A 25,001-nucleotide genomic window follows, 5' to 3' on the forward strand; every position below is an offset into this window, starting at 1 on the left:
AATTTATTTCTCGTTGTTTTAGATGCATTACTCGATCACTTGAAAAGTGGTTAGAATGTTTAGGTGTCATTGTTTTTACGTGTTTAACACATAGATAATTAGCCCTGCTAAGTCTTTCTCGTGGAATACGACTTGGGTCAACTTGTCACTCTACGATTGACCTCGTTCTCTTGCGAGCAATCTAGAGAATATACTTTAGGTTGAACACAATTTTGGAGGAGATGACCTTTCACAAATGACTGGATTCATTCCAAACATGATGTATAGTAACTTGAGGATATGGTATATACCATATTTTGAGCAACACTTTCTTTCTCAGGTAAGATGATTTTATATTTAAGAAGGGATGATAAAAAGTGAGAAAAATATAATACTATCATTCAAAATAAATAAAATATAAAAAATATGGTTCATATTTTAAGTGATAAAATTATACACCTTATAATATTATCCCTCTATTTAGAGTGATAAAAAACAAACACATCCTTATAATATTAAGGTTTGTGTTATTATTATTATTTTTTTGGAGAGCCAAGGTTTGTGCTAATTTAGAAATCCCGAATAATGCTTAATTTGATCAGATGTGAAATTTCGAAAGCATTCGGCCCGTTGTAAATTAGCCCGGCCCAATATGAAGCGGAAAGGCCCAAAATCATAGTGTACAGGGAACTGGAACCGCTCAAACTTACACAGCACGATTTGGAGGGAAAATTTTCAATTTTCATTTGTATATATGATCTACTTCGTACAACTGTAGCTATTCATTGTTGATTTGATTCATTTATTCAAGAAATTCTTTGTTTTCTTTGCCATCCAGATACTGCTCCGATCGCGCTTAGTGCAATTTTCCCTCCTTTATCATCATTGAGTCAATTATTATGAGCATTACTTCAGATTCTTCTTTTTCCTTCCAAATCAGAAAACGGCACCAATTCGATTTACCTGTTCAGCCGCATAAAAAGCACCGCGGAAACACTGTTAGAGTTGCAATCTTGCATATCAAAACCCTCAATCTGCCATTAATTTCGAGTTCCACCACTCAATTTTGCGAATCCCTCGTTCTGGAACCCTTCAAACCCTATACCATTGGCCGGAGATTGGAGCTGTGTGATTTTATTTTTACTGACGGTAGAGTCAGCAAGAGGCATTGCCAACTGTACTTTGATTCTTTGGAGAAGAAGATTTATTTGTCAGACGGATTTGTTCCAGGTTGTACTGGAAGCAATGGTTCTTTTTCTAGTTTCAGTGCTAAGATTTCGACAAATGGGGTTTTCGTGAACGGGTCTAGGATTAATGGCGTCGTTGAGTTGCAAGTTGGTGATGTGGTCGGGCTTGTATGCTGGAACAAGGAAGCTTGTAGGTTGAGGCCCAGAATTGGATTTCTGGTGGAGAAAGCTGTCTTTGCGGAGGAAATTGATTATAGAAGTTCTATTCAGTTGGATTCATGTAATATAGATTCAAAACAGACTAGTTTTGTAGTGAGACGTTGCAGAGGGACAGATAATACGAGTTTGCTTTTAAGTTGGTGTAGAGATATACTGTGTAGTGATGACCCTATATATTACATACGGAAATTTATTGATATTAACCGGAAAAATAATATTTCTTTTGAAAATGGATCTAAGGAGTGTCTTCGATCATCCTCAGATAATGGGGTTGAATCTTGTTCAAGTCGCAGGCTTCAAATTGGATGTCCTAAACGGAAAAGGGTTTACTCTAGGGATATTGATGATGTTGAGAATTGTCAGAGCACCCAAAAGGAGATTACAGTGATCTCTGAGGAAAATGTTGAGCTTGAGTGTCCTAATTTTGTCAGTGCAGCTAATACTGATACTGCATGGAAGAAGTGTAATGACATCGTTGATGAGCAACATGCTTCTGTTAGTAGTAATTTTACTGGTATGTCTTTGGAAAAGTGGGATTCTCATCAATGTAAAGAACTATCAGATGCTAAGAATCGTGGTGGCTGTATTCTGCCACCAGGAAAAAAGTTCTATCTGAACAGACTCCAATTTAGAGGTAAAGATATTGAGGAGAATTCTGATGTTGTTTCGTTGCCAGAGCTCTTTCATCCCATTGAAAGCCTCGAGCGTGTATTTATAGCAACATTTACTAGTGATATATCATGGTAAGATAATAGAAACCTCTGCTCACCGACTTTAATACTTACTTCTATTTTGCAATATTCCCCAAGTACTTTTGTTAGAGTAACACTTCTCATTTTCTCCAGTGTTAACTTACTCATATTGATATCTGTATTTACTTGTTTGTGCTATGCTCTATATTTATGCTCATTACATTTAATAGCATTTCATGTGTAGGTTTCTTACTTATTGTAAGATTCCTCTCCATCTACCAGTTACAATTGCTTGTCACAGCGCTGAAAGGTGTTGGAGTGCAGATCCTGATAAAAGAACATCAGTTCCATTCACAGAATACCCAAACTTAACTGTGGTGTAAGTTCCTTATTAGAATATCCCATTTGTAGGATGATGAAATTGCTAAATGAGATTAAGATATAATGGAGTCTATTCTTAATAATAGGTATCCTCCATTTCCTGAAGTTATAGCTTTTAATAATGATCGCAAGAAATCAGGCATTGCATGCCATCACCCAAAGTTAATTGTGCTGCAAAGAGAAGACAAATTACGTGTTGTCATCACATCAGCAAATTTAGTGGCGAAGCAGGTTCACATTTTGTTCTTCATGCATAATATCATATATTCTTATTAATGTGGAAGGTTCTGCTAATTTTATTTTTTATACTGGAGTAGTAATTTTTAAGGATTCACATATCTGTTATGGGCACAACTTATTAATACCAACCTCTATATATAAGTAGTTTTTAATAATGATCGCAAGAAATCAGGCATTGCATGCCATCACCCAAAGTTAATTGTGCTGCAAAGAGAAGACAAATTACGTGTTGTCATCACATCAGCAAATTTAGTGGCGAAGCAGGTTCACATTTTGTTCTTCATGCATAATATCATATATTCTTATAAATGTGGAAGGTTCTGCTAATTTTATTTTTTATACTGGAGTAGTAATTTTTAAGGATTCACATATCTGTTATGGGCACAACTTATTAATACCAACCTCTATATATAAGTAGTTTTTTCAGGTTATGTTACCTTGACAACTATCTGAATAATCAGAAGTTCTCCTCAGAATTTGGCATGAGTACTGGGAAGGCTCTTTTTTGTAGATACTTAGAATTAATCATCTCACATTAATGAAATTTGTTGATTTTCTTTCATTTCTGCAGTGGCATGATGTAACCAATACAGTCTGGTGGCAGGACTTCCCACGATCAATTATTCCCAATTGTCTATCTCTTTTCACCCGTTTATGTGTAGAGGAAATCGATATACGTTCAAAATGTGATTTTGCTGCCCAGTTGGCTGGATTTATGGCATCTCTATTAGCTGATGTGCCTGGCCAGGCCTCTTGGATCTTGGAGTTGATCAAATATGACTTTAGTGGAGCTGCAGGATACTTGGTTGCTTCTGTGCCAGGAATTCATTCACAAAGAAGTCCTGTGTATGAGTCCAAAAATCTTTTAGTGGTCAGTAGCTGCTATGCCTGATATGTGCAATATTTATTATTTAATGAAGATGCTACTGATGGATATTAGCAATCTCAATTTTCTTTTTATATCATGTTATGCTCTGAAATTTTACCTTATGTTTCTGCTGTATAATTTGAGCTTTATATTTTTCATTTTCTTAAAATGAAAAGTCATTGGTGTTTCAGAGTTTAAGGTCTCGTGGAGGTTTTCGTTAGAGAATAACAACCAATGGACAGGAACTCAAAGAATAAGTATTAGAACCGAAATCGAAGAAACAGTAACAGAAGATGAACTCTCCTGTCCCAAGCACATGAGCACTGTTCTTGTCAAGAATAAATTTTCTTAGACAGTTGCTCTTGTAGGGAGAAGGAACCATTTTATTGATCAGGCCGAGAAAAGCCCGCAAAAGGAGCCTATGACTAACTTAATCTGTAAATGATAACAGATTAAAAAGAATAATAAATAAGATTTAAACTAAAAAATAGAAGCAGCGTGGCTATGGCTCTCCCCCCATCTTCCTTCTTAAATAAACCTTACGTGTAGCATTATCTTTATTAGTTTAAGGGCGATAACATATTGCATCCACATTTTAATTGCTTGTACTAGGATATTTATATGGATATCTGAGTTTGGATAAGCTCTTCATGCACATAAGCTTTTCTGGTGCTCAAAACTATAGTAGGACAAGAGTGATATAATTCCTACATGTATACTCTGCATTTCCTGCTGGAGTTATAACTGATTTTGTGCGAGTTTAATAGCAAATACCTTTTCTATCTCAGGGTGACAAACATGAGTTATGGTCTTATAGTGCGAAATTTCTATCTTCAGTTGAAACATCTGTAGTTGGTTTGAGCCATATTTATCGTGCATCTGCGGACTCTAATGGGAAGCATTTGAAGAAGTTGGCATTGTTTCTTGGAAAATGCCGTGCCAATATGGATGGGATGTCAGAAGTTGTTTTGAGGAGAATGACAAACATAACGGCCGATGGTAATGCTGTGAGTGTTCTTATACCAAACCCAGAAGACTTATCTGTGGGAGGTAATCTTCATTACTTGTTAGTTAAGTTGTTAGTATTTGTGCTTTCACTTTCACACATTTAGGACAAAAATATTTGTTCTCGTTGAGGATCTCTTCAGTCTTGAATTTCAAACTGATTGAGTGCTCATTACATTGAAGAAAATCTTCTATATTGTAATCTGTCCTTGAACTTCCAACACAAAATTCATTGGTTGAAGGTCTAGATGGTTTTCTAGCTCGACTAGTTATCCACTTTTAACTTTTTGATGGAAAACATAGAAAGATGTTAAAACATACTGTTCATTATCTTTGTTGTGTAGGTCAGATATTACTGCAGATTGAGATATTATAAGTTAAAGAGTTATTTATATCCACACACAAAAAAATTGAAAAAGAAGTAAAGTCGAGGAATCATGAAGTGTAGAACTGCAGTATGGAATTGTAAGACTTTTAGCTCGAGGTTGTTTATTGCCCTCATCTTAAAATGAAACAGTGAGAAATATGTGACATCCTGAAGTTGATTGTGTGCTGCCTTTTCTTTCCACATACCATTGTTACATGTATTCTTATTTGTTCTTTGACGGATAGTAAGTATTTTGGATAGGAGAAAAAAAGTACTATCCTTTTTCCGTTTTTGGATAAACTGATAATATCAGATGTTCTCCTACGGAATCCTTCAGAAGATAGTGATAATAAAGGTCAGGACAAGTTATGTCTCCAAGTTGAAGGGTTCTTCGTGCTTGTGTATTGAGATGCGTGGAATAAAATAAAGTCTTGTAATTTTCTTCTATCCAGATTTTGGCATTAATTTTCAAAACTTGAAAACATCGTACTTCGTAAACAAATAAATGGTTTAGAAATATCACAAGTGGATGGTTTAGGAATATTCCCATGAAATGCATTAAAATATTGTGATTCAGAGAAATCTTTCAGAAATATTCTTTTAGGCATTTGAATCATGAAGATGCCTATCAGATTGTGGATAGCTGCATAACTTTAATATTTACTTGTCAGTTTTTCACATCAACCAGATGGTTATTATTAGGTCATTGGATAAACATTTTTTTTTTTTTAATCTTTGGTGTGGGATTGAACTGTAGAACAGCGATAGTGGGAGCCATCACTAGATAGAGTCAGATACACTTAATGATCGACTGGCCTAGTTCAAACATAATGTCCAATAGTTTCTTTATGTATGTTAAAAGACCAAAAGTTGCATGAGATCCGTGCTTGTTATCTAGAGGAGAAATCAGTTCTACATTCTAGAAGTAACCTGGCCTGGCAGTTAAAGTCAGTACCAACCTAGTCTTTTACTATGTTGAGTTAACTTTTACTTTCTTCTTGCTCTAGATTTTGTTCAACTTGGGTTTCTGCCGAGGAATGTTGCAAAATGGGTGGCTCCACTTTCAGACACTGGCCATTTTGCATTCTCTGCATTTATCCATCCTAAGGAAGTCCTTGAAACTGCTCTAGAACAAAGCAGCAAGGAAGTAAAATTGATTCTTTATGTGTATGCGGTACGATTACATCCCCAACTTTCATTTTTCATCATTATTTCTGTAACGTATTGTTAGTTTTTTTTTTTCATGAAACACATCAATAGAGATCTTTGTTAGATTTGAGCCAATGCGGTTTTGCGTTTTCAGGGCCCTTCTTTTTCTGCCATTTCTGAAGTTACAGAACTTGAATATGCTTCTGCAATATGCTCCCTTGTTGCATCAAGTCAGAGATATGCAGGGCTCTGGCGCCTTAAGGAGGTACGTGGTCTTTTGAGTCATTCTTGCATTAAATGTTACTTTTGAGTTCACTTCTGTCTCAATATTCATGTAGCTGTTTCACGTCAATGTTGAACATGTTTAATAGATGAAATAGTTATAGATTACTTTTGGATTTTGACAGAATAAGCGAACTCTTTAGCATATTGATAGGATCTGCCTTGGACTTGTAAAAAAAAGTTTGTCATTACAAATCACTCTTCTTAAGCAATTTTTATTTACAGCAAGTCTTGGTGGTACTTACAATAAAATAGACACAGTTTGCACTTTATAGATATATCATGATTCATGATCACATTAGAGCTGGAAGTTGAGTTAAAGGTTGGCAAAGTATATTGGCTATCAAATGTTTTCTTCACTTCTCTTTGTTCCCAGGTTCTGGGCCTGCACAAGTGGCCTGAACATTTGCAATCAGAGTTCATTTTTGGTAAGTCAGTGTATGACTTAGGTAATTTATGCTGTTTCAAAATGAGAATTATGCATATTTATTTTGAACTTATTGTTCTTCTTTGTTCCTTTTTGGGCCACTTTTACTTTATGTTTTAAGGCTCATCCTCAGTTGGAAGCATAAATGCACAATTTCTAGCTGCATTTGCAGCAGCAGCAGGAAAAACATCAGTACCATTTTCTGACTCGGAGGAATCCGATCCAGATGTAAGAACATAAAACTGACAAAAATGTGCTTTACTAGTTTGCCAGCTTATTGAAAGGTTTGCACTTATGTCAGTGGGGATGTTGGACTTCGAGTCAAGAGCTCAAAAATCCTTCCATCCGTATCATCTTCCCCAGCATTGAGAGAGTGAAGACCAACAGAAGCGGAATCATGGCTTCCAGGCGCCTATTATGCTTCTCACAGGTAGTGAAACATGAAGAAACTCACACTTCGTCATTGGGTTGCCCTGTATCAGCTCCCTTTGATTATCAACATGCTATACTGAAGACCTTTATTCTTCCAATGAATAAACTTACTGGTACATGTCATCATCTGGTTGGTGGAATTTGTTGAACCATTGGAAAACAGAAAGGACCTTTTTCTTGCATAATTGGGTTAAAGACACATCCCCTTTAAACTATTGATTTTACACTGCTTCTACTAAAGTTACACTGATAAACAAAAGCGCTCTTTAAATCAACTAGAAGGTAATTTACTTTATCCCAGCTATATTTGATCACAGTTTATTCTACACAAGTTACACTACATAAATAACATTCAACTAAATCTAGTTTAAAGAAATAATAATCAATCTGTACTATCATAGACGAGGCGCATTAAATTCTAATATATATCAGACATCTAATTATTGCTCTATTAAGTATTAAGTATTGAAAGGAAAAAATTTTAAATGAAATAAATTCCTATTTTATAAGGTAAACGACATAGACCTAGTAACTAGACCAACTAGTTTATTTTAATATTTGGTTATTTAATAAAGAAAAGAATATTATAAAAACCTAAAAATAATTAAGACAGTATGCTTCATGCTCTTGAGTCTTGATAATAATTCTCTTAGTTGTCTCGATTAAGTTGACTCTCTAATTTAATTCAGTCACAGTAGGTGTGTTTGTACAATGAGGATATATGGTGTTAATCTTATGAATATATGAGACATTGTTAAATATCCTATATCTTCTCTTTACTATTAAAATGGGAAAAGTTTTTTACATATATGTTCCTTACGTAGTGGTTAGTAAATTTCATAATTGAGGAGACAAAAAGTGTATTTAATCTCTTCTTTACTCAATAGTATTTTTGTAAGTTATTATATTTTCTACTTGTTTAGTAGAGGGCTAATTTATGCCACTTGAATATACAAACTAAAGTATATCTGACACGATATAATTATTTTTTCTTAGAATTGAAGTTTGGTGGAGTTTCTCAGAATATCAAAAGCTATACTTGGACTAGTATATGTAATAATAAAGTCACTGGTTTATGGTGCTGTCTAATGGAGGTAGAGAAACCTTAGACAACTTAAACATTTAGTTAGATACATCCATTAGGTCAAGCCTTTGATCTAATTCTTTTGTTTTTAATGATCCTATTTATTATTGTCCATGTTGTAAGTGCACATTAAAACTTCAACACCAGTTGTGGTGGAAAATATCTCATATATATAACAAATATAAAAACTTCTTAACTCCCCAAGAAAAGGTAAACATGCTTACATTATGAGGGGTCTCAGACTGTCCGTTGAGCTTTTATCTTTATGCTTCTATTCTAAATTATTTTAACAGATAATATAGTTGCTTAAAGCCTTGACCATTCTACCAATCTTAATTTATTTTCTTGCACTTTGAATTTACGTGTGCTATAAAATGATTGGGCATCTAGTTTGGTCCAGCTGCCTTTATTAGGTCAGAGAATGAAATCTGAATCGAAAGTGTTAACATCCATCCATTGCACTTTTTCTTCTCATCTTCCAACATGTGAATCACTTCCTTCTAAGATGCGAAGTAATGTGATTCTAATTGTAGTGATTTGATTGATAAATCTTTGTATTTGTTGTCTAATATGTGGCAAACTATTTGGGCCATATAATTTGGTTGACAATTTATAAAACAAGAGATCTGAACAAGCAAGCTTAACATACCTATCTTCAACAGAAAACATGGCAGAGGCTGGAAAATGTTGGAATACTCCATGATGCAATTCCTCATCCGAGTGATAGAGTTGGGTTTCCTATGCATGTCAAGGTATGGATTTTTATTTATTTATTTTTTATCAAAAGTAATTCAAGGTTGGGCATGGAAATGTTATTTTCAATTTCTACAAAGCTGGTGATATGTCTGTTGCTAATTGCTCTTAAATGAACTATACTGCTGCTGCATAAAACAAAAAAAAAATCAGGTTACGCACGTATCAGATTTCTGATCATTACATTTCCTGCCAAACAAATGGGGTTAAAAAGTTTGACATGACACATGAGAGGTCAAGTTGGAAAATGTATTTTGTCTTTTCAATGTGATGCTATAGAGATTCCTAAAACATTTAGATGAATGAAATGGCTTGCATTCTGGAGGAAATGGTTGCAAAAGAAATGCTAAAGATGGAATTGGAAATGAAATATCTTTCCATGTGACACCTGCGAATCGAATTCAACTACTGCATCATTTGAATAATAGATCGACCTGCTCTTACCTTTTCTAGTCCTATCAAGTCTTTGGTTTAAATTCCTTATCCTCAATCATTATCTTTTTTTCTTTCTTTTTTCTTTTTTCTTTTGTTCTATAGGAAACCCAAATTTTCATTTCCTGCTCTGTTTCTATTGTAGATTTTTGACGGTATCAATTCTGGGAATACCTGTATTTCCTTCTTCATAGCTGTCCCAGACAAATGAAGAATCTCAAGTGTTCCTCTAACTAAGTTCTTAGAGTTATAAGCTGATGCAAATGATAATAAAGTATAAACCGGTGCTTCTTAGTCATCATCGTATGTAGAAATGATAAAACTTTTTTTGTTCACATATACTTTATATTCTAAGCAAACCGTTTTCAGTTTCCTGTTGAGCTCATCAGCTATATGGTCTAATAAGAGAGGAAATGACTGCCAGCTATCTTAACTAGCTCGAATAGACATCTCGGTTATGGAATGTTTTTATGAGATAAAAGTTTCTGCTCTATAAATCAGTGGAAGATCTAGCTGCCACGAGGCTTCCATTTTTGCTGTCTTTACAGGGTGGAAGCTGCAACTTTTAAATGAGCATCTGGATTAATATCTGAATTATAGACTTCTCGACTTGTCCCAAAATCTACTTATCTTAGTGAAGTACTTTTTTGTAGCATGATATTATGTAGTTATATGTTCTTCATCTGCTGACTTATGCACGATCTTTCTCAAGTTCACATGTCTCTTTTCCTTTTGAGTGCTTTTTTTCATCTTGGTGTTGCAATAGAAGCTCCATTTCTTATATCATACTATTCATTTATGTATGCTCCGTGGTCTCCATTTTGGAAACTCAAGTGTTGTAGGACTTGGATAGTTGCTTTCACTGTTTTATCCTTTAAGATAATTAAAGTTTTGTGCAGGTGGGACGTAGGCGGTTCCTGTCTAAGAAGGATGGATCTTCCTTCGGATGGGTCTATAGTGGATCGCACAACTTCAGTGCTGCTGCCTGGGGACGTCCACTCTCGGATAGGAGCATGAAGAATAATTCTGTACTGGGCTCGAGACTTCATATTTCCAACTACGAACTTGGTATTGTTTTCATTGTTCCACCACCAGATGCAGTGAAAGAGAACACTGAAAACTTGGATGATGTTGGTTTGCCATTTGTCGTGCCCCCACCAAAGTACAGACCGACAGACAAACCTGCCACTGCACAGGCAATAAGGGAAGCATTGACAGAGCTCTTGGAACTAGAAAAGGAAATGAATGAAGCTGCAGCCATGGCTACTGATGGTGACTGGATGGAAGAGGGATTTACAGAACATGAGGAAGAAGAAGAAGAAGTTGCGGAAACACTTCAATACGTTACTCGGGAAAAGGAAGACGAAAAGGCTTACGCTGATCAACTGTGGAGCCAAGTGGATTCTTGAGAAAGCTGTTGAATACTCAGTTATGTCAGGTGGATTCTTTATTGTTGTTTGATTGTAGATTGAAGGTTTTTCATTTAATGGAGCAAGTTGTTGAATTGACACATAAGCCTACAGGAAAATGAAGTGGCATGGCGAAGAAGCGGGAAATCTATAAATAGGAGTATTGGGGTGTTCACAAATCATAAGTTGAAGTGGTGGAGAATTGGAGAGCTTCACAAATCATAAGAAGTATTCTTCAAGAATTCTATCAAGTTTTCAAGTATCCTTCAAATCTTTAAGAATTCTATCAAATCTTCAAATATCCTTCAAGTCTTCAAGTTTTCGAATATTCAAAGTATCTTCAAATCTTCGAGTATATCTTCGAAGCTTCAAGCATTTCTTCGAATCTTCGAAGTGATCTTCAAGTATCCAAAGAGGTCTTCGAGTATTCAAGGCAGTCTTCAATTCAAATCAATTCCGACGTTTAAATCCAAAATCATGACTTGAGTCCTTTGGATTTAACGTCACCAAATCAAGTATCTCTAAACCTTCGAGATTGTTCTAGAATCAAATGAAAGAGAAAAATCAGAGGATCAACTAGAGATTTTACTTAACAATACTTTTAATGTGAGTCTATTTTTTTTTATTATTATCAATATTGTAAACAAATTTTTATTAAAACTCATATCGGAAGCACCTATGTATAATTATAGGAGATGTATGAAGTATTTTTTTGTATGGTGGCCTTTGAGTTTTTTTTAATGATCCAACCAATAAATAGGTAAATAAGAACATACTAGATCGAAAATGCTATTGTATATTAGTATTAATTTGTAGCAACCCATCAGAACTAAGATTTCCAAACCCAGTCATGTCTATAGGATTAGATGATATTATGTTTTACTTTTTTTTGTGGCCAGTATTTAAAAGTTTTGTGTGTTTTTGTTTAAGAAAAGTAAGAAAGAAAGAACAGAAGAGAGCGTGAAGCAAGAAGAAAGAAAGTATTCTAACAAAGAAAAAAAATCAATTTACAAAATACTTAATTAAATTCGAAAAATGAGTATGAATGTAGAACTTATTTTATCAATTTTTTTTTTTTAAAGTTACACGAGTAAATAAAGAATTTTAAATAAGTAGGAATGAGTAATTTTTTTTTATCTATAAACATTAATAAAACGTTTCTTAAAGTCGCTTGGCATAAATACCTAGCGACATCCTGGCATAAACCCTAAGTCCTAAAAGGCTAAAACTTTCATTTTTTCCAGAATCCTCCCGCCTCAGCCACTGCAGGTAAGCACCTTCTCTTCTTCACGAGTTCCGATTTTTCATCTCGTTTTTCCTTGGTTTGAGATTCTGATTTTTATCGGTTTAAGATTTCGATCTTTCTATCTCGTTTTTCCTTAGTTTGATTTTATTTGTTGTTGAATTAAACTGTTTTCAAATTCAACAAATTGATGGCTTTATTGTTTACCTACGTGCTCAATTTCAGTGGATTATGAATTTTTTTTTTTGTATCAATTTGTTTTTAGCGTATCTGGATTTTTAAATGATTATCCTTTTTTTTTTTTTGGTGTATCTGGATTTTTAAAGCAAGGCAAATATGAGGTTGGAGAAATGCTGGTTCTGTTCTTCTACAATATATCCCGGCCATGGGATTCAATATGTTCGTAATGATGCAAAGGTCAGGGCTTTTACTATGGCTCAACTTTATTTGTGTTGATTTCTAATACTATCTTTTATATTGCTGCTTGTTGCTTCGATTTGTCTAGGAACATGTACTTCTAGTGTGGTGCTGGTCACATAAAGAAGTTTCATTTGGTTTTAAGTAAATGAGATGATAAGTTAGGATGTTCGGTTAAATTTGCATTTATTGTGTATAAACCTAATAGAGGAACTGGATGCTATATGCTTCTGTTAATTACATTTTAACGAAGATTTAATTAAAAAAATGGGCTAAAGAAGAGGGAGTGGTGTACTCCTCGCTGTGTGCTCCCATGGAAATGGCTAGGGTTGAAAAAAAGAAAAAGAAAGAGATAAATTGTGTTTTCCTTGATAGCTGGATGTCATGCATATATTGAGCTGAATTCCCTCTCTCTAATGTTCTTTATTTTTGGGAAACAAAATTGATATGTTCAGGCATTTCTATATTCAAAATTTGACATATTGTTCTGAAAGTAAATTTGAGCTTCCTGTGTGGTTGCAATCACATTAACTTGTCTGATTTACCTTCCATTGAAAATGACCACGGAGCGGCCTCTTAAGCTGTCATATTTCATACATTCTCAGTTGATTAAGAAATTGTTGGGACTGTACAGTGCATTGATCTAAATATTCCTGATTAGATTATTCCATTGTGTCATTATGTATAGCTTTGGTGCAACACCCTTATCATTTTTATTTGCAGATCTTCAGATTTTGTCGATCAAAATGCCACAAGAACTTCAAGATGAAGAGAAATCCTCGCAAAGTAAAATGGACTAAGGCTTACAGACGGTTGCATGGCAAGGACATGACACAGGTAAACGTTGTACTAACGTTCTTCTAGTATTTTATTATTTATTTCTGTTACTGACCCTTTGATGTCCATCCAAAGGATTCTACGTTTGAGTTTGAGAGGAAGCGAAATAGACCCGAGAGATATGATAGGAATGTGACAGAGAACACTCTCAAGGCCATCAAGAAAATCGATAAAGTCAGGGTTGACAGAGAGCACAGGCACCACACCAAGAGGTTGACATTTTCTTCCCTTTATTGTTGCAACATTTGTGACCTCGACCAGCTACTAACATGCTTTGAGAAAATGGACAGGATGAAGCCAAAGAAGGCCCAGTTGCGGAGGGAGGCAGAAAAGGAACTGGAACAGAGCATTTCAATGGTCAAAGCTCCAGCAGCTCAACAACAAGATCCCTCACTCACCTTACCTATCAAGGTCAAGGTGTCCAAACCGGAGACGGTGGAAAATCGTATGGAGGAGTGAGAGTTTGGCCCACCTTCACTTCTGTTCACAGTATAATAGAAGAGGTACTTATTAAGGTTATTATCGGAATTGGAAAGAAGGATTCAACACAACAACTTACCCTGTTTGAATTTCTGAATAGGAATTCGTTCTAATTGTTACTGTGATAATGTCTTGTTTTCTGTATCTTCCTTATACTCACTGCCAAGTTTTGTGATATGTTGTCCCGTATATGAATATGTGTCTTCCTATTTATATATAGGATTTTTGATATGTTGTCCCGTATCTGGATTTTATACATAGGATTTGTGAAAAGAAGAAAAGAAAAAATGTCACTTGACACGATTTAGGTGATTTCTGCCAAAATAAAGGAAGGCCTGTACCAAATATACATCTCCTGTTGTCAATATTCAATAAGAGTAAAATTTAACACAAGAGACTTGGGTAAATAACTAACATGATGCATATGTTGTGGGGAATGTCATTAAATCAATTGTTCACAAATTTTGTTCGTATATTTTGTAAATGAGGTGTTACCTCATCGTATTCTGATTTACATATTTATATAAAGTTGGATGTTTGTAAGAGGGCTTAAAATGAAATGTAAATCAGAATCTTAAATCTTAATCAGTAAGACTAGTAACATATTTGATTCATTAACTATTTATCGATTTTAATTGTCCACTGCATTTATTTGTTTATTGACTTGTATTTATTTAATGGAATGTGTCGTGCGTTTTAATTAGTTGGCATTAAATTCATTTGGGAGATGAATTACTCATTAGGTTGTTTAGTTCATTTGAGTTCGTTCGGAAATGTTAGGTAAACTGTAAAATCAGTAAGTCTAACTCAAGTTTGAAATTATTTGGTTCATTATTCGTGGCTGCAAATTATACAACAATAAAAATTCTAATTTCTGACATCCTTACGTTCACACGCGCTCAATAGTAAGAAACTGCAGTCAAATATCTCAAATTCATTGCGTGTGTGTTGGCATAATTGTTTAGTGATAAATGTTTGAGATCAAATGTCCCTAATTTGATTTCGAATTCATCGTAGCACGATTTTAAAAATTTATGTTTATCCAATAAAATCTCAAAAATCACAAATTCAATTAAAAAAAAAATTCAAATCCGCAATCATAACAAGCTACGCCACATTCAATCATAATTCATAACAATCATAATCTGGTAAAAAAAAAAAAAAATCATAGGAGTAATATTGTTGAAGAGAGATGTTTCATAGTTCTTCCGACATGGCCATTGAGTCAGCTTAAATCAGAAGCTTACGTGGTATTTCCGTTGCCACATAGGATAAAATTGATGAAAATAAGTGGATTGGTATCTTGTCTTGAATGATATGAAATATTACAAGTTTAGTATTTGTTTGAAATAAAATAATTTTGTTAATCAATTTGATACAAATGAATGATATGAAATATTACAAGTTTAGTATTTGTTTGAAATAAAATAATTTTGTTAATCAATTTGATACAAATAAACCAAGTTAGTTACTTTTTAAGAAAATAACCCGATAATTGTTTATATTTTCGTTTGGGGTTTGTAATAAAATTCTTTTCGGCATTTTGCTTCTAACTGTATTATAGTTTTGCTCGGTTGCGAGCTTATCAACCCCACATTGACCAAAAAAGCAATCTCTATCAACAATAATTAAATGTCTCCTAACAACTAATTATTCGATTATATTTTATTGAAGGACCCCAAACTTTTGAAGGAGCTTTTCCAGATCTTATATATTATAATCTTCATATTATCTGTATTACATGTGCATTAATATGTTTGGAATTAGGTATATCTTTTTGTTGTTCTCTAAGTAATTCTAAAACCAACATAACAAGTTCCCTTCCATTTTTTTTACTAATTGTATACAAGCAACCTTTTTTATGTGTATTGACGGTATTATAAAAAACATTCTTAATTATCTATCTCGACAAATTTTTTCTAGAATGACTGATTAAATACAAACCTTTATGTTCTTATTTTCAGAATGTGAAAATTATTTAAACGTTTAAGTAGAAAATAATATAATATAGATCATACAATATTAGTAGGAGAAACATGATTGGAAGGATATAAGAGAAGAATCACATTAAAAAGTATTGGTAATAATTTTGAGTGTCATTCTTATCAAATAACAATTGCTAATCACATTACAAAATATTGGTAATGATTTTCTCTCATAAAAATTGCTAACCATAGTTAACTGGTCCGTCAATTGTTTTATCGCCAATATGTAAGAACAAAATTCTTTAGGGATCTTAAAACACAGCATAATGTAAGTCAGAATTACAAGTAAATGACTTTGTAGATGACAATTATCCAACTTTTTAGTATCACAAATATGAGATGTACTAATAATTCAACCGCTACAAAGCCTACAATCATAAAGATGGTCTCATAAATAGGACTATCATTTATATATATAGAAGCTTGCTTAAGATTATTTGAAGGCCTAAATTTCTTATTTTCTTATACGCACCAATATTCGAATTTATACATATATAATCGTAATTTTATTGTTATTATTTAGTTTTAAATTTTGATAGTTTGACAAATTTATTTTTTTCTATAAAAAACTTTCCTCACATGTATACTAGTATAATATACATATTCTTAGAAATGCAAGGTATCTATGAATATAGATAACAACTATGCGATTGCGTAAAGAGAAAAAAAAAAAATTGACGCAATTCTTGGAAAGTAGAATCCACCGTAAAATCCACTTTGTAGAACAATAATAGAGAGTCCAAAAATATGATTAGTTGAAATGGTATAAGTATTAACTCATGAAATAAACGTTAAATTAGTTTTCTTTGACATTACAGACTCTATTGACCAAGCGAAGGAGAAAGCATCCAATATGAAATAAAATTGGGTTTTGCATTTGCTGCCGTGGGACTCTTAACTTTCCTCCAATACTTTCCTTCTCCCTTTTCTTCTCAAAATTTTTTCTCTTTCTGTATATGCAGATTCTTTTTTCATACGCCATACTTACTATATAAACCTCATATGTCATTTTTCTGCTGATTTCTTCTCAGTCTCCTTCTCCTTGAGCACACGCATTCAATCACTGTAATCTTAAATAATTCTCTTTTTTTGTGTGTAAATTTTACATAATTTAAAAATTCAATGGAGGTGTCGTGTTCACCGCCGCTCTCCGTCAATTGCGTGCTGAATTCCGGTCCACTCCGGCGCGTTTCTGCATCCGCCGCTCACCGCCGTGGTCACAAATTAGTAGCGTTTTCCCCAAATTGCTCTCCCTCCTCCTCCTCCTCCTCCTCCTGTGATGCCGCCACTTCCAGTGCTTGCAGCACCAGCAGCAGCTCTTCTTCCTCTTATTTCGGAATCTCGCTTGCTCAAAATTGTGGATTGCATCGGAATAACACAGTTGCTCTGAAGAAGCCCAGGCGCTCGTTTTTCGTGGTTTCAGGAATCTTCGAGAGGTTCACGGAGAGATCGATCAAAGCGGTGATGTTCTCGCAGAGAGAAGCCAAGGCTATGGGCAAGGACATGGTATACACGCAGCACCTGTTGCTAGGCCTCGTCGCAGAGGATCGCGCCTCCGGTGGATTCTTGGGATCTGGCATCACCATTGATGCTGCACGAGCTGCTGTCCAGAGTTTGTGGCAGGAGGATGATCAGAACGACGGGAATGGGGAGAGTGCGCAGCAGTCCGAGACTTCAGCTACGGATGTGCCATTTTCTGCTAGCACAAAGCGCGTGTTTGAGGCTGCAGTCGAGTACTCCAGGACTATGGGGTATAATTACATTGCACCGGAGCATATCGCTATTGGATTGTTCACCGTCGATGATGGCAATGCTAACCGTGTGCTTAAGAGGTAGTGTTTATTGAAGAATTTTAGCATTATACTAACTTTCTCGTTAGTTGCAATTTGTATCATTTTAGTTTGTATGGTACGCCCTGGAGAGTTTATGTAGGGATTTGGATCTAGTTTTAGTGACGTAAAGAGCTAATATAGCTGATAAATTTTTCTGTGATGGTTAGATTGTCTTGTGCTATGTTGGCTGGTGCTTCTAAGGAGGAAATTTTATCTTGTTTGTTAAACACTTGTGTTGTGCCTTCTCAGCAGCGAGTCAGTGCGCCTCTGTGTGCGTGTTTCTAGATATTGTTTTATTACAGTTAAGTTTCTGGAATGTCTGCATTTGGATGTACGAGTGGCATTAGCTCTCTCTCTCTCCATTTGCATGCACAGGATATATTTTGCCAACCCCATCGATGTGAATGGTTTATCCTTCCAGGTGACTTTAACATCAATGAGTCTATAGGTTACACATTCCCTTTTTCCGCAAATCCATTTATTTAATTAGATAGATGTTCACAGGACAATAATTCCATAATCTGTAGTCTTTATCTGATAAAAATATTAACTATCGAGGTATTCTAAGTCGATGTTACATCTTTTTACTATCTTTTCTGTTGGATCATAACAGAAATCTGAAAAAATGTCCTGCATAGGTAATTACTCCTTCTGTTTACTTGTTTATTTCATGTAGCCACAACATGTAAACTGGAAACAATTTGGAAATTATTACAACAATGCTGTTTCCTAACTCACTGAGTCTCTTTTTCGGCATCATGTCATTCTAATTGAGTTGAAGATAATATAATTGCTTAGAGATTTTCACGTGTCATCTCTTGAACTAGACTGAAATGGTTTCAGATTAGGTGTCAATGTGAACCGTTTGGCAACAGCTGCAGTCTCCAGACTTCAAGGAGAGCTTGCCAAAGATGGAAGAGAACCAACGTCTACTGCATTTAAAAGGTCACGGGATAATATCATTCCTGAGAAAATCAATCAGGCAAAATCCTCTGAAAGTGCAACAGGTCAGGATCAATATTACCTGTTGTTCCATGGTGTTGCCGGATTAATTTTTCTTAAAAACAGTAATTACATTGAGATTTACTGCTCTTTTAACAGAGAAAAAAGCTCTTGACCTATTCTGTGTGGATCTCACTGCCCGTGCTAGCCAGGGATCCATTGATCCTGTAATTAGTCGAGATACTGAAATACAGAGGGTCATTCAAATTCTTTGCCGAAGAACCAAGAGTAATCCAATTCTTCTTGGTGAAGCTGGGGTTGGAAAGACAGCAATTGCAGAAGGACTGGCTCTGAATATTGCTGATGGGACTGTTCCCTTCTTTCTAATGGTGGGTTTACTCTCTAGTCTCTACGAAGGAAAAAATATTAGTCAAAGTTTATGTTACTCTGGGAAGAAAGTTAAATGCATGGTTTTATACTTAGAAGGTGTTAATTATACTTGGAAGGTGTTTTGTTGAACTTATAAAGTCATTACGACAACTTTCGTCTTAAAGCATCAAAGCTCCAAAAAGTAAATTATAAAAGTAAAAGATGTATTTTTGGAATAAGATCGTATTTTAACCAACTTCATTAATCCGTAAATTAGGCTATCTTAATAAATTGTCCTCACTAGCATTTTAATGTTCTACGATCATATTTTATCTGAACACACTTTAACATACTATTTGATTTTAAGATGCAGGAGTATAATTTATTAGCTTAGCCAGACACCCTATTACTATTAGAATTGCTGCTTGCTGAGGTTTGTCACTTATATTGCTTTTTTTTTTTTTTTGGCCAGAAAAAGCGGATATTATCTTTGGATATAGGTCTCCTAATAGCAGGTGCAAAGGAGAGGGGAGAGTTAGAGGGTCGTGTGACCATGTTACTAAAAGAGATTAAAAAGTCAGGTGAGTGCTTGTTTGGAGTGTTTGTGGGTTTTTAAACTTTGAGATCATGGCTTAGCTTGATAATGCCTCTTTTCAGGAAATATAATTTTATTTATTGATGAGGTCCACACGCTTATTGGTTCCGGCACAGTTGGACGAGGAAATAAGGGTTCTGGTCTGGATATAGCCAACCTATTGAAGCCATCACTTGGACGGAGTGAATTCCAGGTGAAAAATCTGTAGTGCATGCTTCGGTGTTGTATACTTTATATCATTCTTGTTGATGCATGATTAGGACTTTAGGAGGCTTATTTTTCTTTATGATGCACACCTACTACAGTTACTTGCATACTGCACAACAAGCTCTGGTGTCGGTCCTGCCCTCATCAACTTTTCTGTAGATGTAAATATTGTTACTTTTATTTCTTTAAGTCTATAAGTGAAAATTTGGCCTACACTGCTGAGCATCCAAGAAAATTAAAAAAAAAAAAATGATGAGGAAGATGAAAGGATATTGTTTCCTGGGTTGGCCTATTAAATAATTAATATATTGGTTGCCTTGCTGGATGCATTTGAGAATAACTAGGTGGATCTTTAAATTGTATTTGCTTGCTTTTTTTTTTTTTTTTCTTTGTGGCAGTGTATTGCATCCACAACTATGGATGAATTTCGCTTGCATTTTGAGAAGGATAAAGCATTGGCACGGAGATTTCAACCTGTTTTGATTAATGAACCAAGTCAGGTGCGATATAATCATTATTGACAAGCAGGAAACACACATATTACTCATAATTGTCATATTTTGCCTACCATCACCTCTTGATGTATTTTCAAACATATTTTAGGCTGATGCAGTTCAGATACTGATGGGTTTGCGTGACAAGTATGAGTCTCACCACAAATGTGTATACACTTTGGAGGCCATTAATGCTGCTGTACATCTGTCTGCTAGATTTATCCCAGATAGATATCTTCCTGATAAAGCTATTGATCTTATCGATGAGGCTGGAAGTAGAGCACGAATGGAAGCATCTAAGCGCAAAAAGGAAAAGCGAACTTCTGTACTGTCAAAATCGCCAAGTGATTATTGGCAAGAAATTAGAGCTGCTCAGGCCATGCATGAAGCAGTATGTTAAATATGTTTGACATGCATTGTTACAATCCTATATGTATGTTTTCTGGTGATTCTTTCTAATATTCAAAGTGTCCGTATCTGATGCCTTGTATTTTACCAGTCACTGGCAACAAGACTGGCAGAAAATGATGACAGCTTGAGCTTAGTGGAGAAGGAGAGACTTATTTCTGATCCGTCTTTGCTGTCGTCATCCTCAGATGATGAGTATGTTTTCTGCCTTATGACGTTGTTGATTGACCCTAGATTGCTGCGAACTTAGTCTTTGCATCTCTTGCAGAATTACAGTGGTTGGACCTGAGGATATAGCTACTGTTGCCTCATTCTCTTCAGGAATCCCAGTTAACAAACTAACAGCTGATGAAAGAATGCAGCTGGTGGGCCTTGATGAACAGCTGAAGAAAAGAGTTGTTGGTCAAGATGAGGCTGTAGCTGCTATTTGTCGGGCTGTGAAAAGATCTCGTGTTGGCTTGAAGGACCCAGATAGACCAATTGCCGCAATGCTCTTCTGTGGCCCTACTGGTGTTGGGAAAACTGAACTCACCAAAGCTTTGGCAGCAAGTTATTTTGGTTCTGTAAGAAAATCATTCCTTGCTGCACCTTCTTTTATTGTGATCTTAAATTGATCTTCACAAGGTCAAACCAAGTCCACGTCCATGTCCAATTTCTGTCTTTACTTTTAAATAAGACAAATGTATTATAAGGAAGTGGCCTATAAATGTGCCTGGTCTTACTTAAGAAGCACTACCAGGTAGGAAAGATGCAGATCTCAGCCACTTCTCAGTAGATGGAAATTGCCTTCAGGAATGCACTTTGAATGAATGATATGAAATCATTATTCCAAAATAAACCTTGAATTTTTATGTTTATTTTCAAGCTATACACGGGAGAACATGATTTTTTTGGTTTAACCTTGAAAAATACCCTGATATGAAATTTGCAGCAGTTTTAATGCATCGAACTATTGATTTCTTGATTATTCTTGCTTCAGCGAAATATGATTCAAGAGTCGGTTTGTGAAATAATGTTTCTCCTTTATCTTGTAGGAGTCTGCCATGCTAAGATTGGACATGAGTGAATATATGGAGCGGCATACTGTAAGCAAGCTAATTGGATCTCCTCCAGGTTATGTCGGTTATGGAGAAGGAGGCACTCTAACTGAAGCTATAAGAAAACGGCCCTTTACTGTTGTGCTGTTAGATGAGATTGAGAAAGCTCACCCAGATATATTCAACATCCTGCTGCAATTGTTTGAAGATGGCCACCTAACAGATTCTCAGGTTTATTGCAGTAATGATTATTTTATTGCATACAATTGCAAACCAGTGAAAACGAATGACCTTATTATTGTATGCACTACTAATCTGTTTGGAATTCATTCAATAGGGTCGAAGAGTATCATTCAAGAATGCACTGGTAGTAATGACTTCCAATGTGGGATCTGCTGCCATTGCTAAGGGTAGACACAACTCCTTTGGTTTTTTTACCAATGAAGATGAGTCAGCATCATATGTTGGACTGAAAGCTTTGGTGCTGGAAGAGCTAAAAGGTTATTTCCGGCCAGAATTGCTCAATAGAATAGATGAAGTAGTGGTGTTTCGTCCTCTTGAGAAACCTCAGGTTCGGCTCCTTTCCATCTAGCGGTTTCTTAATTTCTTATATCCGTGGAGCGTGTCAAGTGTCAACTGCTTTGTTCTGATCCTTTAATTGGACGACACTTGCTTTGACATGTCCAAACCTGAATGGTATGATTGCTATTAGAATGACACTTGTGAAATCCATTTCTGTTTCCCCTGGTTTCAGATGCTTGAGATATTGGATATAATGCTACGTGAAGTGAAAGATCGTCTGGCATGTTTGGGAATTGGTCTGGAGGTATCAGAAGCAGTGATGGAGTTGATATGCGAACAAGGTTATGACCGGAGTTATGGAGCTCGCCCTCTCAGACGAGCAGTTACTCTTATGATTGAAGATCTGGTAAGTGAATCTCTACTTTCTGATGAATACAAGGATGGCGACATTGCTGTAATCGATGTGGATAGTTCTGGGAATCCAGTCGTCACCAACAAATCAAACCATAGAATCGAATTATCAGACACGAGCTCCAAATTATAAGGAGATCATTCATCCAGCATAAGGTAGCAGTTTGTGGCATTAAGTTGTACAGAGCGTGTATATAACTATCGATTTATATATAATGATGATGATGGGCGTCCGTCATTCTTTAAACTACTGACGTCCCACCTTGTTCTCAAATATATACATATTTTTTTTAAGTTGTTGAAATTTCCCAAACAAAACCCGAGAATGATGGTAAGAGACGACTCCAGACAATTGAAGCGATTGATCGTCTCCCAAAACGTTAAGGCCCTTGCATTTTTATTTTGTTCTATAATTAACTATACAAAAGAAGGCCCTCGTGTTGAGTTGCCATGAACACAGAAGAAATTGAAGAATGCGGCTCATTGAAAAATCAAAGTGAAAAGCATGATAATAAAAAAATGAATACATTCCTAGGGTGCGTTTATTTTGGTTGTAAAACCATGAATAAGAAAAAAATTGAAAAAAAATATATATATATTTTTTTTATCATGTTTATTAGAGATGAAAAAATGAGAAAATGTTGAAAAATATTTTTTACAAACCCATACCATAGGATAATATTATTCAACATTGGTGAGAAAATGAGTGAAAATGAGCTCCCCGACAAAATATTTCATCCTGTCTAAAAAAAATTCTTCATTATAATGAATATGTGCAAATAATAAACAATGGGTGAAAATATATTTTTTCTCCTTTTCCATTAAAAAACGCACCTAAAAGGAAAAGAATCCCACTCAAATCTATATATCTATATACTATATATAAAAGAGCAGTTCAACGGCTACTTTTTACCGCCAAAATTTGAAAAACAAAATTAATTTTTTTTTGAATTCACGTTCCTACATTTTCGGCCGACTCAGTGCTACAAAGAAAGAAGCCCCCCAAGCATATCTTAATGTACCTGTTTTTCATGCTAAACTAGTACGCGCGCCCGTGCGATGCACGGTTGACATCAAAATTAAATGATATTTAAAATATAAGTAAATGTAAATCATTTGTTTAAAAGTGAAATAATTCACATCAATTACTTAATAAAAAATATGAATATAAAAGCATATGAATTTTTAATTTTCAATATTTGAAATATTTAATTTTAATTAATAATGAGTACAAATATGTAAATTTATCCGGTGATAAAGTTTCCAAAAAATTGATTTTTCAAAAAGAGATAGGATTTATTTTCATAAATAACAATTGCCAATTAATTACTTAAATTAAAGAACTTTAAATTGAGCTAATATAATAAAAATAAAACAAAATTACTATAAAAAAAAGAATAAAGATAAAAAGTCGTAACATTATATTGAAAGAAAGAAAAAAGAAGAGTGGAGAGAGGAGAGATGAGAGAAAAAAAATTGATTTTTATGATTTCAAACGATTCTAACTTTTTCGAGTTAATTTTTTTTATATATAAATTTTACATCAAATTAAAGATCTTGTCATGATCTTTAATTTAAGATCCACATTGAATATTTTTTATTAATCGAATTTGATGATTTTTAGAAAAGAACAAAAAAAAAAGGAGAAGTGAGAGAAAAATTCATGGAAATCATATTTAATCAAATACGAATATGGATGTTAAAATGGGTGAGAGAACGTGTAGATGAGGGAGATAGGAGAGAGAAAGTGTGATAAAATAGGTGATAGATGAGAGAGAAAAATTGGCGCCAAAAAAGAGCCGTTAGAAACTGATGTTTCATATATATATAGATTTTTTTATATACCTTTTTTCTATTTCTTTTTTGTTATTTTCATTTCTTCTTCTTTTTCTAAAATTATATATTTTAATTAATAATAAAATCTTCAATATACATATCAAATTAAAGATAATGACAAAAATTTTAATTTAATATATATCTATATAATATATAAAAGAGGAATTTTTTCCTCCAATTTCTCCCTCTCTTTTTTCTCTCTGTTCTCCCACTAATCTTTTCACTTTTTTTTTATGTATTTTAATTCTTTTCTAAACATTGTTACATTTGATTCATGAAAAAATATTCAATATGCATTTTAAATTTAATATAGTATCAAAATCATGAAATATGAATTAAAAAAAATAAGATATGAAAAAGATTAAAATGTAAAATATTTTATTTTCTCTCTTTATTAAAATTTTATAAATTTTTATTTATGTTTGTGTATGAAAATATTTATTTATTTATTATAACGTGTAATACTCTATAATGATAATA

General features: G+C 34.4%; 3 protein-coding genes across 7 annotated transcripts in view; all 3 read left to right on the top strand.

Annotated features, from left to right (window-relative positions):
- The first annotated feature begins 697 nt into the window (after positions 1-697).
- LOC131008566 (uncharacterized) overlaps positions 698-25,001 on the top strand; it is a 590,934-nt gene continuing 566,630 nt past the window's right edge. The window contains exons 1-13 of one of the 2 annotated variants that reach the window (XM_057935488.1): positions 698-2,128; positions 2,322-2,456; positions 2,545-2,689; positions 3,270-3,569; positions 4,355-4,616; positions 5,946-6,112; positions 6,242-6,352; positions 6,746-6,797; positions 6,918-7,024; positions 7,098-7,226; positions 8,975-9,064; positions 10,397-10,935; positions 11,021-11,540. In XM_057935488.1, the coding sequence (XP_057791471.1) occupies positions 879-2,128; positions 2,322-2,456; positions 2,545-2,689; positions 3,270-3,569; positions 4,355-4,616; positions 5,946-6,112; positions 6,242-6,352; positions 6,746-6,797; positions 6,918-7,024; positions 7,098-7,226; positions 8,975-9,064; positions 10,397-10,906 (3,258 nt within the window). In that variant the 5' untranslated portion in view covers positions 698-878 and the 3' untranslated portion in view covers positions 10,907-10,935; positions 11,021-11,540. Of the gene's footprint in view, positions 2,129-2,321; positions 2,457-2,544; positions 2,690-3,269; positions 3,570-4,354; positions 4,617-5,945; positions 6,113-6,241; positions 6,353-6,745; positions 6,798-6,917; positions 7,025-7,097; positions 7,227-8,974; positions 9,065-10,396; positions 11,541-25,001 lie in introns of those variants that run through there. The other variant, XR_009096314.1, reaches the window with a different exon arrangement.
- On the top strand, positions 12,057-14,114 carry LOC131008607 (probable ribosome biogenesis protein RLP24). Of its 4 annotated transcripts, none has more exons than XM_057935545.1 (5): positions 12,057-12,175; positions 12,480-12,566; positions 13,290-13,403; positions 13,479-13,615; positions 13,694-14,114. In XM_057935545.1, the coding sequence occupies exons 2-5, from the start codon at positions 12,486-12,488 to the stop codon at positions 13,860-13,862; spliced, it is 501 nt and encodes a 166-aa protein (XP_057791528.1). In that variant the 5' UTR covers positions 12,057-12,175; positions 12,480-12,485; the 3' UTR covers positions 13,863-14,114. The 4 variants fall into 4 exon arrangements, with proteins under 4 accessions (XP_057791528.1, XP_057791525.1, XP_057791527.1 ...); XM_057935544.1 differs by having other exon boundaries at positions 12,079-12,175; positions 12,476-12,566; XM_057935542.1 differs by having other exon boundaries at positions 12,064-12,175; positions 12,476-12,566; positions 13,479-14,114.
- Positions 16,685-22,959, top strand: LOC131008568 (chaperone protein ClpD, chloroplastic). The gene is made up of 12 exons (XM_057935490.1): positions 16,685-17,700; positions 18,544-18,707; positions 18,802-19,031; positions 19,484-19,592; positions 19,669-19,799; positions 20,212-20,313; positions 20,417-20,698; positions 20,807-20,910; positions 20,984-21,278; positions 21,750-21,983; positions 22,090-22,323; positions 22,507-22,959. The coding sequence occupies exons 1-12, from the start codon at positions 16,991-16,993 to the stop codon at positions 22,816-22,818; spliced, it is 2,907 nt and encodes a 968-aa protein (XP_057791473.1). The 5' UTR covers positions 16,685-16,990; the 3' UTR covers positions 22,819-22,959.

Source organism: Salvia miltiorrhiza, chromosome 2 (assembly GCF_028751815.1).
Source record: "Salvia miltiorrhiza cultivar Shanhuang (shh) chromosome 2, IMPLAD_Smil_shh, whole genome shotgun sequence".
NCBI classification, from domain to species: Eukaryota; Viridiplantae; Streptophyta; class Magnoliopsida; order Lamiales; family Lamiaceae; genus Salvia; species Salvia miltiorrhiza.

Coding starts and splice junctions, on each gene's coding strand:
- LOC131008568 (XM_057935490.1), top strand. CDS start 16,991: ATGGAGGTGTCGTGTTCACCGCCGCTCTCCGTCAATTGCGTGCTGAAT. Junction 20,699..20,806: donor CTCAGGCCATGCATGAAGCA/GTATGTTAAATA, acceptor GTATTTTACCAG/TCACTGGCAACAAGACTGGC. Junction 21,984..22,089: donor GCCACCTAACAGATTCTCAG/GTTTATTGCAGT, acceptor TTCATTCAATAG/GGTCGAAGAGTATCATTCAA.
- LOC131008607 (XM_057935542.1), top strand. CDS start 12,486: ATGAGGTTGGAGAAATGCTGGTTCTGTTCTTCTACAATATATCCCGGC. Junction 12,567..13,289: donor ATGTTCGTAATGATGCAAAG/GTCAGGGCTTTT, acceptor TTTTATTTGCAG/ATCTTCAGATTTTGTCGATC. Junction 13,404..13,478: donor ATGGCAAGGACATGACACAG/GTAAACGTTGTA, acceptor GTCCATCCAAAG/GATTCTACGTTTGAGTTTGA.